General features: G+C 41.4%; 1 protein-coding gene across 1 annotated transcript; it reads left to right on the top strand.

The window, feature by feature from the left end:
* Positions 1-2,067: 2,067 nt before the first annotated feature.
* On the top strand, positions 2,068-12,226 carry LOC9271292 (uncharacterized). Its single transcript, XM_015781733.2, has 6 exons — positions 2,068-2,212; positions 2,319-2,696; positions 3,743-5,065; positions 8,013-8,210; positions 9,619-10,530; positions 10,924-12,226. Exons 1-5 carry the CDS (start codon positions 2,204-2,206, stop codon positions 10,408-10,410), a joined length of 2,700 nt encoding a protein of 899 aa, XP_015637219.1. The 5' UTR covers positions 2,068-2,203; the 3' UTR covers positions 10,411-10,530; positions 10,924-12,226.
* Positions 12,227-12,772: the final 546 nt, after the last annotated feature.

Raw genomic sequence — 12,772 nt, forward strand, 5'->3', positions numbered from 1 at the left:
AGAGTATCACGGCTATAAAGAATAGTATCCCTGAAGTTTGCATATGAGCTAGGCAATGAACACAATAGAATAAGGCCTAAATTCTCTTCATCATACTTTACCTCCATAGACTCAAGGTCAGCAACAATTTCCTTGAAAGCGAAGAGATGGTCCATTACAGACCCATCATCTTGCAACTTATGCAAAAATAACTTTTGCTTCAGGTGCATCTTACTGGTCAGATCCTTAGTCATGCATATCTGTTCCAGCTTCAACCACAGCCCTGCGGCTGTCTCCTCCTTAAGCACCTCCTGCAAAATATTGTTAGATAGATGAACATGAATATATGACATAGCCTTACAATCCCTTTTCTTCTCATCTTTGGACCAATCCTGTGTCCTCTTGTCAAATCCAGAAAGCGCATCATCGAGGTCTTGTTGTGCAAGAACGGCTCGCATCTTCACTTGCCAAAGTGAGAATCTTGTGTCTCGGTCTAGGAGCGGTAGATCATACTTCAAACTCGCCATGGGAATTAATCCTCGATGGCTTCTGGCTTCTGCCCTACTTTTCCTCGGTGAATGTGCACTGCAGATGGAAGGGTTTTCTCTCTGCTTGCTTTTCCTCTCCTGACGCGTGCGCTGCTGCTGCTCTGATTCTTGCACGGCAGGAAGGACGACGTCTACTCGGAGTTGACGGCGACTCCGCTTTGGATTGGATTTCGCCAAACAGAATTTCGACAGAACGACGAACACGACGACGCGTGTTGCCGATTAGATCGATTTCTTCTATCGGGAAAAATCGCCGGTGGCCGGGACTGCAGTAGATCGATCTCCAATGCTCTGATACCACTTGTTATGAAAATAGATGAACAACAGAGAAATAAATTTTTTACGTGGAAAACCCTTGCGGGAAAAAACCACGGGCGCCGACCGGCAATGATCACTATAGAGGAGTTGATTACAAACGTAGGGGAATCACAATGGGAACGTCACCCCTTCCCATACGGCTTACAAGAGTATATATAGGGGAAAATAGAAAGACACCTAATAGAAACTCCTACTAGGAAACTAATCCAAATATATTGTGGGCCCAAAATTCGGATCACATATTTAACACTACTCCTACATGCTTCTGCCATTTTTATATACTCCTAGGTTTTTTTTTTACTGATTAGACTGCTAACTCAATGTCAAATGGCCAACACCATGCTGATTTTTAGTGAGGCTAAAGTAAATGGTATTAGGATTTCATTGGCGTATTTTTTATTCGGTTTTAAAGTTATGGGGCGCTTTTTCAGATAAACATGATAGTTAAGAAGGCTAATATGGACTTCACTCATAATATTGCGAGTAATAGTTGATACTCTACGTTTTGCTGCAGGATATATGGATGAATACGTGTTATACATTTTAGAAATGGTGGATATATATGTTTAGATAATGTGAAAATGATATGGAGTTAAAGATTTGATATTGCTTGCATATTGAGTTAAAAAATACAACGAAAATTGTAAATGATATGTCATGTGTGTATGATGTTTAAAATACTCTAGATAATAGTTGCTAGTGGGTGATGATGTGGCATATTTGCATGTGATTTACTCTATATAATAATTAGTAGTGGGTGATGATATTGCACACTTGCATATCAAGTTTTAGAAGTTAATGGGTATAGTAAGATACTATGAGAAGAATTAGGCAAAGTTCAACAGCCCACAAGGAATTAGGCAAATGCAAAACTTTAATCTCTATGCTGTTTTTTAGTTAATAGCTGCTGTATTTTAACTTTAAGAAAAGCCACAGCTTTGTTTTTCCTCACAATAAAAAAAAGTTACGCAGGCTTGAATCGGAATCAAATACTACTCCATCCGTCACATTTAAATATCTAAAATAATGCAGGAGTATGTTGCCCCCTCCCTATCTTTTTGATTTTATAAATATAAAGTGTAAACGTTGAGAATAGCAAAAGATGCAAAGCCTCTAAAGCAATCTATAAAAGTAATGCAACAAACAGGATAAGCATATGCTCCAAAGAAAAAGCGGAAAGGGAAAGTAGAGAAGCCGTGTGCTTTCTGTATACATATATAGTCTCTAACACACCCATCAATCATGTATCCCCAGCACAAATCAAGGGCGTATTCAGATGCTTATTATGTCGTCTTAATTAATTATTAGGTAGCCGGCCTACAGCTTGAATTGGATGCTCATCGGACAGCAAGATCGAAATGAATCAGGTAATTAATTATTTTAACTTACTGTTGTACATCAATACTGTAGCATACAAGTTGTACTGAACATGAAGCAGCTCAGTCAATTCATTTCTTCCTCTCGAAATGCAAGCTACCACCGGCGAGAGCCTACGCGAAGGTCGACGACGACATCCCCGTTATGGTGAGCATCACGGTGCCATCCGGAATATCTTCAGTGCAACGCAAGCCCGTGGATCTCGTCGTCGTCCTCCATGTGCGCAGTGACTGGAAGGTACCCAAGAACTGCATGAAGCTGCTCGTAGAGGCTGTGAGCATTGTCGCCGAGACGCTTGGGGACGATGACCGCCTAGCGATTCTCCCCGTTCAACCGTCGTTAGCGCTGGTGTCTGCCGCCGAGAGCAGGGAAGCGGCCTCCGCTGTTTCTACGATGGTGATCAAAAGTGTCACCTTTGAAGAAAAAAGAGATGGAGTAAACACGTTGGCGGCATCACTGCTATCGGCTGAATCGGTACATATACTTACCATACTTCATTCAGATTATGAAATAAGATTCTTTGTTCACAACAAGTTTTAACTGAATTTGAACCATTATATGCCTTTTTGGATTAATATTTGATGCTAGGTACGTGCCGCAACAAATTGGAGCTGAATTGGGGTATTTACAGTCCTGGTGCTGGGGCACCTTAAATTAAGTCCAAATTCATACATATATACATACGTATATGCACACAAATTACTTAGGGTGACTTGGTGCCCAAGCACCATGATTTAAATCGAGTACTAGTTTGTACTTAATTCTTTTACTAACTAGTACAAATGAAGTTGGAACTAAATTGAAACGTATAACCTAGGTGCCATATTTATGTAAATATATACTACCTCCGCCACGAAATAGTTATCTCGTTAGAATTCAAAATTTATCTCAAAATAGTTATCTCTTTAGAGTCATCAATCAATCACCACCCATTCAAAATTTTCCACATTCTACCACCAACAGCAACCCACTCTCAAGTCCCAACAGTACACACCAGTCAATAAGCGGTACTATAGTTTCTTCATGTTAAGTATTAATCTAAACTAAACAATATACAATGACAACTACTCCTATATTGGGACATAGAGTAATTAGCAAAACTATAAGAGAAGAGCTAGTGAAACTTGTTTTCTTGTTAAAAAATTAATAATACTTAGCTATATATACCAAGAGGATGAAAATCCAAAATATATGTTCAAATTCGAGCAGAATTTGGGTGTTTCAAATCCTGGTGCCTGTGCACCGTGAACCCCCAATTCGTATGCCATGTATTAGTTACCTCTTTAGCTCTTGACTCTCGAGTGGAATCTAATTTCTTGGACTCATATCTTGTATAATTATTGGAGCATTATTACAGTCCTCGAGAAGATACCATGAGGTATCACTTTTTCTACTATAAATTTGATACCTCTTGCTACCTAGGTACCATGAGATATCAAATTTTATACTAATATTTTGGTACCTTCTCAAGGACCATAAAATTGCTCATAATTATTGTGTTTCTATGTACGTGGAGGTAGATCTTGTTTGGCCGTGGGCAAGATGATAAGGAGAATCGTGCTGGACACATCATTGTCATCTCCAACACAAGCGATGATGGCGTGGCCCCCGTCGAATCCCTTCTCCAACCCTGGAGATTTCCCTCGGTCCACGCCTTCAGCTTTCATAACTCTCGCAACACGAGGACCATGCACAGCATCGTTGCCAGTAGCTGCGACTGCACCTATGCCATCTTGGATGACGAGCATGGCAACACAACTGATGCCTTCCGCACCACCATCAGGAGGATCACCTCCTCTATGCCGATAGAGGTGAAGCTCATTTGCGAGGAGAAAAATGTGGTTCTGTCCTCCATTCAAGCCCCTCTGGTTAGCTACTTCATCTCCTCTGACAAGAAGGCCATCACCATTTGGGCCAATGCTCACCCAAACCCAGCTGCTAATAGTGTGGCAACCACCAACTACATCGTCAACATTCGCAATAAGGGCCAAGCCACACTCTTTCTTGATCAGGTGCCCAATCTGTTGAAAGTTGAAAATGTCCAGAACAACAACCAGCTGCAATCATCATTGGCTGAAAACGTTGTTGTGGCCATCCACGAGGATACGATGGCAGAGATGGTGCGGCTCGAGGCTATCAAAGTTGTGGATCGTATCTCTGCAAATGATAATCAGGATTGGGAGCAGCGCCATGCGGCCGCAGACGAGCTGCGTGGATGGTGGACGATGACCAGGAGCAACAAGTTGTATGCCAAAGTGGACTGGAAGGCCATTGCCATCTCCAGGCTTGCTGCGGAGATGCAAGAGATGGAGATACGATTGTACAACGACTACTTGTGGAAGGAGTACATGCTGTCGTGGTTGTCACACCAACGGTGGCAGTTGCCTCTGCCGCCGCTATTCATTGACAGGCAAGCAACCGATGATGTTCCAGTGCAGCTGGAAATAAATGCAAAGCGGCTGGGTGGCACAAATTTGGCAGATCAGAACAGGCAAAAACATGGTGTCGCGGTGCTGGCATGTGTCAAGGTGCCAGAAACCGGGTTGGCCAAGCAGAAGACCCCATTTGTCGACTTGGTTGTCATACTCGACGTAGGCTGTCAAGCCATAGAGATGGAGGGGAAAGCTCGGGAAAGGCTGCAGATTCTTAGCGAGGCCACGGGTGTCATCTTGGATAAGCTCAAACACAAGGACCGTCTTGCAATCATACCCGTCCAATCCTCTCTAACCAAGCATGGAGCATCCCTCTTGGAAATGTCGGATCAAGGGAGGGAACAAACCTTTACCAAGATACAGTCCTTCATAAACCTTGTGGCCAGGAAATCGACTAAACATGCCACGCAGGTATGGAATTATTTTATATATATATATATATATATATATATATATATATATATATATATATATATATATATATATATATATATATATATATAACATATGACCTATTATAAATATATAATAGGGCTCTGGTAGTAGAATTTAACCTTGACATTTCATCTTTTCTAATCGAATGAATCATATCTGTTTGTATTATCACCTCAACTGCTGATACTAGAATATTTTTTTATACTTAGTTATAAATCAACTGTTCATATCATCACGTGTAGTGATAATACTGGTAATACAGTAATAGATATCACCATGATGGTGTTCATATATATCTATATATGAGTATGATGTTTTTCCATTTTCACCACCGATATATGATTTTATTTTCTAAAATAAAGAGTTCTTATATTTTACAGTACATAATGTGTTTACTATCAAATCTGTTGGAAATATAGTAATGATTCGGCATATTTTAATCCAGAAAAATAGGATGCTAAACATGACATGTGAACAAACGGATGATCCAGTGATGCTAAACTTGAACATGTTAATAACAAGAAAACCATGTTTAACACTAAAGTAATAAAAGTGACATACCCGATGAACACTCTAGTACTGGGTGAGGCAGTGTTAGTGTAGTTGCCTCCGTTGTCATTGTCGTTGTCACCTTTCCAGGTACTGGTCGACATATTGATGTAGAGGAAAAAGCCGATGCAGTGCGGAGAGCAATCGCGCGAGAATGCGCTCCCCAAATCGTCTGCCTGTACCCATGCATGCAGGGACTCAACCGAACGGTGTTCCGGAGGCCTACTCGTTCCGAACACTCATCTGTGCAAGTGCTCAAAACACTGTTGGAGAAAGGGGCATCACTCCCGGTTGGTAATCCCCTCTATAATCCCGGTTTTGCAACCGTGACCATGAATCCGGGACTAAAGATGCCCATCTTTAGTCCCGGTTAAAATAATCGGGAGTAAAGATTGATCTTTATTCCCGGTTGGTGTTACCAACCAGAAATAATGATGGAAATCTTTATTCCCGATTAGAGTTACCAACCGGAACAAAAGAGGTAGCGCCAGGCTCTCTAATCCCTATTCTTCTCTTTTTCTTTTTCATTGTTCTTTGCATATTGATTTCACACCAAAATCACATGGATCAACATCACAAAATCGAACATTGACATCACAAATTCACACATACATCAGAAATCCACCACAAATTCACACATACATCACAAATCCACCACAAATCCACACATCCACCACAAAATCCACACATACATCACAAGCCCACCGACGCCTGTAGTCGCCCCTCCCACCGGATCCGGCTAAGGGGAGGGCACTGCTGCCGCCCCCCGCCTCCCACCCGCCTCCCGCCGCCCACCGCCTGCCGCCCGGCGCCGCAACCCCCTTCGGCCACCACCGCCCGCTGCCGCACGCCGCTTCCCCCTTCGCGCGCTGCCGCCGCTCGCTGCCCGCTGCCGCCGCCTCCTGCCCGCCACCGCCACCATAGCCCGCCACCGCCGCCGTCAGATCGAGAGGTTGGAGGGAGCAGATCGAGGGAGGAGAGATGGGAAGGGAGGAGGAGGGATCGAGAGGGGAGTGGATCGGAGGAGTTAGCTAGAGGAGGAGTGGAGGAGTTAGAGACTTAGAGGTGTGAGAGAGAACGAGGCGCGATAATAGATAAGGACGAGTGATCTGATCAAGGCATGTGCGCGCGGCTTCGGTATCTAGTCCCGGTTTGTATAAACAACCGGGACTAAAGATCTATTTTTAGTCCGGGTTGTTTATACCAACCGGGACTAAAAATAATTGGGGTCTGCCCTTGACCCGACAACTTGTTGAGCCGGGACTAAAAATGATTTTTAGTCCTGGTTGGTATCTAAAAATTTTAACCGGGACTAAAAATAATCGGGACTATTGTGGAAATCGGCCGACCTGGCGAAGATCACTTCTCCAGTAGTGAAACCAAATAATGTAGAGGAAGCACAGGAACAGAGAAGCAGAGAGTGTCTCTAGAGAAACGATGGAGAAAGATAATGAATTGTATTCTCTATCTAACCTGGAGGTGGAAGATAACACGCACGCGAGAGAGAGATAAGTTTCGGGATAGATTAATCCCAATTGACCGCTCCGCCTGTTACTAAAGTAACGTCGCCCGTCGATTACACCTTTGTTCATCCTATTGGCTACTTCTTTGTTCATCAAAATAAAACGTAACTTTAGGGAGGCAGGCAACCCTGTCCCTGCATGCCACGCCATGCCTCGGCCCTGCTAGCTCGGCTCGGTGCGTGCGCGTGTGGCAATCTCACACCATCTCAACTACTCAACAAGTGCTCTCCAATAGTAGCCTATATATTTCAGATGAGGTTTCTTCTCGTTGATTTCCAATGTGATATTAATTTTTTAACATTAATTGTGGACCCATAAAATTTACTAAGATTAAATTGGCCTAGCCCATTTAATTCTAACAAAATTTAACTATTTTAGAGGTAGATGAGAAAAATAGCACTCCTCTCTCAACCTTAATTGTATAACTCGGTTGAGTGGACACATTGCGGCTCTGCCACAGTATATATCCGCACTTTGAGATCAATACAAATGTCACGTGAGCTACAACAGCCATCACTATTTATCGTTATATGACTTCATTTCTTTTTTTTCCAGCCACCTAAACAAGCACAACATAATATTAAAAAATTGCAACTCTAGTACATAGTCCATGTTTGCCATTTTTTTTCTTCGTTGAACTTCAATGCGTACTATATATCTTTAGTACAATTTCCATTCTGATAGTATATACAAATCAGAATACATATTTTAAAATTGTAAAGCTAGAAACATTGATTTTGTTTCACCCCCCGATGAAATGAATAGACATGCATGTGAGTTACGTACTGCAAGTTATAAATATGATTCTATGTATCTATATGCGTGTGTAACATTCCCCTTGTGTCCTGCAGACCTGGAGGGAGAAGCTCAAGAACACCGTGAAGTTCGCAAGGAATTGCATCCATATCAGCTCCGTCAACTCGTCCCTTCCCACTCCGACATTCCCTGCAAGCCAACACGCAAACTCCACAACTGCACGATCAGCGCCAGCTGCTGCAGATGGCATCAGCTGCAAGCTGTCGAAAGTATTGTTGACTAATGCCATTCAGGTATGCTAGCTCTATGTGCTGTAACCTTAAAGATACAATGTTTCTTTGACTTAATTTCTTCAAAATAAATACATTTTACTAGCTACCAGAAAAATTAGCCAAAATCTGTCTGGCCCTTCTAATTAAATATTATTATCTTTACTAATCTAAAATCTCTAATGAACCACTATGTAAATCATCAATAAAAACTCTAGCAAGTAGTACATTAATCTAACAACTAAAAAATTGCTACAGCTTCAATTGTTCATGACAAAAAGAGAGAGAAATGCATTTTGACGCAAGTGGGCTTTAAATAAATTTTTACTAAGAAAGAACGGGTTGTTGGTCTATGTCTCTTTGAGGGTGCATTAGGTGGTGCATTGATGTGTGTATATGTGGTATCGCATGAATAGTGGTATGTTTGCTTATGGGACTATCATGTATAAATCCAACAAAACTATAAGTTATTTGTGTCCAACTTGAGCATTCTTGTAGCAGTTGCTTCGTAATGGGTTAGGCCCAACCAGCTTCCGTGAAAGGGGACTGGAGAAGGTCCATGTTAGGTCCTTATGTATGGGTATTGGTACACGTAGTTACAAAGATGCATCATTTATATTTTTACAAGAAGATGCAACCAATATCACACAAGTAGCGGCAGCAGCTAGCTCCTAGCTAACACCACAAGCAATAGCTTGAGAGCTAGAATTGAATTGTAAACTTCACCTTCACCTGATTGCAGCCCGTTCAAAAATCTATAAGTGACTACTTAACATGCAGCAATCACGAAAATCTTCAGCATGCAATCTTTCTAAGGAAGGCTGGGGTATTTTGTATCATTTTTTGCTTTCAACAATTATGCCATACATGTATTAACTACCGGAGAGAGAGATTTAAACATCACTGTGCACCATAATTTGCTTTACACAACCAATCTGGTAGCTAGAGATCATTTTTATTTGCTTTACACAACCAATGTCTTAGTTCAATTGCCAGTTGCTTTGAAGAACATACATGACACCATCTTATTCGACAAGGTAAAAAAAGGTGAAATATGTTGCAATAGTATCATATAACAATCATAGGTAATGAAACGTAGCATTTAGTAGGTCTATATAAGGAACAACAGTACTCAATCAAAGATGAAACCGAAAAGAGGTTAGGATGATATGGGCCAAAATAATATCCTGATTCTTTACACATTGAAGTAGATCGTGCCGTATAAAGAACAGGCCTATCATACTAGTTAGTATAGAAATCGAAAACACCTTAACAACTCTGTGCTTAAGTTTATGACAATCAACATATTATGACAATACCATGTGGTGCTAGTATGCAGATACATATTATCATTTAAAAAATCATTAACCTTTTTTTCTGTCAATATGAAAAAAAACAATTAGTTTGTATATGCAATGACGCGTGGGTGTAGATGCTAGATAATCGGCCACAAGAAGAGAAGGATCGTATGGGAGCCATCATTGTCATTTCTGACAACCATGACAATTCCATCTGCATGGAAGCACTAAGTACCAACTACAATATCCACACCTTCGGCTTCAATGGAATGCACAATGTCAGGGCCATGTACAACATAGCAAGCAGATCCAATGGCATGTATGACTTGCTTAACGATGACCGCAACTTGATCACAGAGGCCTTCATATCCTGCATGAACAAAATTACCTCCATCATTGTCCTGGGTACAGAGGTAGACATGATATGCAGCAGCTCAAGATCTCCTGGTGTAGCATTGTCTACCATTGAGTGTGGCCAATTTGAGTCATTTATGATCGACAATGCCAGGAAGTCTACCATCATGGTCGGTGCCCTTCATGCCACTTCAGTGAAGAACTTCCTGTTCTACATGGATAATGTCCGTGAGGACGACCATGACAATATCTTCAAGTTGTTCACAGTTCATGTCAGGTGTCTTCCAACACCAAACACGGTGGATGAGAAACTCAACAATCAAGTAGAGGTTATCTGGAATGGAATTGATGGAGAAAATAATGACGATGTAGTGGCTAGCATTGCCCGTGTCGCTGCCGTCGAAATCATCACTAGAATCACTGACCCCAACTATGATCAGAAACTTGTGGGACGCCTCTCCAGGGAGATGGAGACGATGCAGGACATCAGTTTGAGAGTGATGGAGAAGATAAATGGCAACCTGCAGTATGTGGAGAGGGCTGATCCCAGTTACAACGAAAAACTGGAATAACGCCTCCCATGGGAGATGCTCCTGAAAGTTTATGAGTACAAACAAGCAGCCGAGAAGGTTCTTAGAGAAAGGAAGGAGTTAGCGAAGACGGCGCAGAGGCGGGTCTTTCAACATTCAAAGGTACTCGAAAATGTAGTTAGCTTAATTGTCTTGTTGATTACTTGGTGAATCTAATATGCAGTAGTTCATGGGTTCCAATCGTACCACTTCTCTTCATGCTGTTGTCCTCCTCTTTTCCATTTTTATCTTATTATGGTTTTCTAACATATAGTATTCCCTAAAAAGATGCATCCAATATATCTTATGTCAACATGGAAAAGTTCATTATTATTTTTTTCCACACGCTTTAACCACAGATGGCTATGATATCTCGTGTTGCAAAGGTCTGATATTAATTGTATTACATTATGTAAAACAAACATTTTACTCATATTGTTTTAATAAATGGTTTGCATATTTTAAATCAACAAAACTAATATTTTTTTTAAAAAAAAAACTTTGTTGTGTACATAGATCTCAAATGTCCACCTTGAACATCCTGGATACACCACTTTGCACTTTGATGGAGGAGAGCCTCACCAAAGAGTTGGAGGAGATGGAAGCCAATCTGCTGAGGGAGATATTTGATCCCAATTACTATATAAAGCTGGTGGATCGTCTTGTGAGGGTATTATCTCCTGAAGGTTCCGGTGGCAGTACTCGATATGCCGGCATGAGGCACAAGCTCACATTGGTGATAGAGAACATGGAGGCCAACCTTTCTGGGCTGATAAACGGTTCCACTAACAATAAACAACTGGTGGAACAACATGTAAGTAACATGTGCAAGAGTTGTTCCAACCATGCTCGAGCTCACGGCCAGGTCCGTTTGGCAATGGAGATGGAGAAGATGAACATTCGCCTCGGGAAGGAAATGGTGACGATGATATGTAGGCAGATCATTGTTCCCGTGTACTATAAAAACCTTATGGCACGCAGTGCTATGCTGACGTGCCTCACTGATTCTGAAAGCCAAAGAGCAAATGGCAATGCTCTCTACGCATTGACGATTGAGAAAATGGAGATCACTCTCGTGATGGAGATGGACAAGGTGGAGGCCAATCCAGAGCGTATGGATAAAATTGTTAGTAATTACAATGAAAAAATGGTGGTACTTCTCGTGAGGGAAATGTTCCTCGAAGTTTCCAAATATGCACAAGTTGCTGGTGAGGCTCGCCTGTCGAGGGAGATGGAGGATATGGAAGATAGTCTGGTATACAAGGCGACAACAGATACTGATTACCCTGATTACTACAAAAAACTTGTATCTAACAAGCTATCATACATGCTTTCCTGGCTATCATTTCAAGGGTCTTGTGAGCAACCGCCACATTAGCAGATGTTGATCACTACTAATGTCTGGAGGTGACTAGTAATGGATTTTACATGTGGTTGGTCATGCTGCCTGTAACTAAAGACCTACGGAAATGAACCATTTCCACAAGCGGGTGACCAGCCACCTGACGTTTGACGAGAAGTTTTTCATGGACGGACATCCTAATCGCAGACACATATGAAAATGTTTTCTACAGGCGGTGTAGCAAGGACAGCTGCCTGAAAATGATTCTTTTTTTCTCTCTATGTACGTTGTATATACTGGAGAGCAAGTCATCAATGACGTATTTGCAATTTTGACTGGTTCAATGCGAGTTTCCTAATTGTCGACTATGTAACATGATATGCTAGAGCACACTAGTAGATATACTATAAACATTTTGATATAGTTTCTCAGCTACAATGTATTATCATATATTACTGGCCACTTTTTACTGATCAACTTCTCCCTTTGTTTCTTCTGTTTCCTGCCGTTTATATAGTAGTACCTGCAGGCATTGTTCAAACAATTGGATTGAGTTTGTATTAAGGGGCATACTTTTTTAGGTTTGCTTATTTGACCTCAATTTTCAAAATTGAAGATGAATGCTGACCCTATTATGTGTCAGCAAGATAACAGTGTTAACTCATTTGACCCTATTATATGAAGCATTTTTTGTTTGGACCTTCCTAACATATTTGTAAAGAATTTGACAGCCTTGCTAGATTTGAGATAATTTTGACAGATCTGATTTCAATTTAATAAATTTAGGTTCAGTATGATAAATTTGAATTTAATTTTAAAAAAAATTGACGCAACTATAACTCATATACAAAATTTTAACATCGTTTCTCCTATTTTGTCCATCCCAAATTAAAGTAAGAGCACAGCAGTAGTCAGAGATAGGTGAGATGCTGGGGTCAGGATGCAGTCCAACTCAGCCGTGATGCAGTCGGCCGCCACTCCCTTCCTCTACTCCGAGCGCAGCAGCGGCCGCCACTCCCTCCC

The sequence above is a fragment of the Oryza sativa genome, chromosome 4 (assembly GCF_034140825.1).
Source record: "Oryza sativa Japonica Group chromosome 4, ASM3414082v1".
Taxonomy (NCBI): domain Eukaryota; kingdom Viridiplantae; phylum Streptophyta; class Magnoliopsida; order Poales; family Poaceae; genus Oryza; species Oryza sativa.

Excerpts from the sequence above, each read along its gene's own strand:
- LOC9271292 (XM_015781733.2), top strand. Across the intron at positions 2,697-3,742 it reads CACTGCTATCGGCTGAATCG|ATCTTGTTTGGCCGTGGGCA; the intron begins GTACATATACTT and ends ACGTGGAGGTAG. Across the intron at positions 8,211-9,618 it reads TGTTGACTAATGCCATTCAG|ATGCTAGATAATCGGCCACA; the intron begins GTATGCTAGCTC and ends GCGTGGGTGTAG.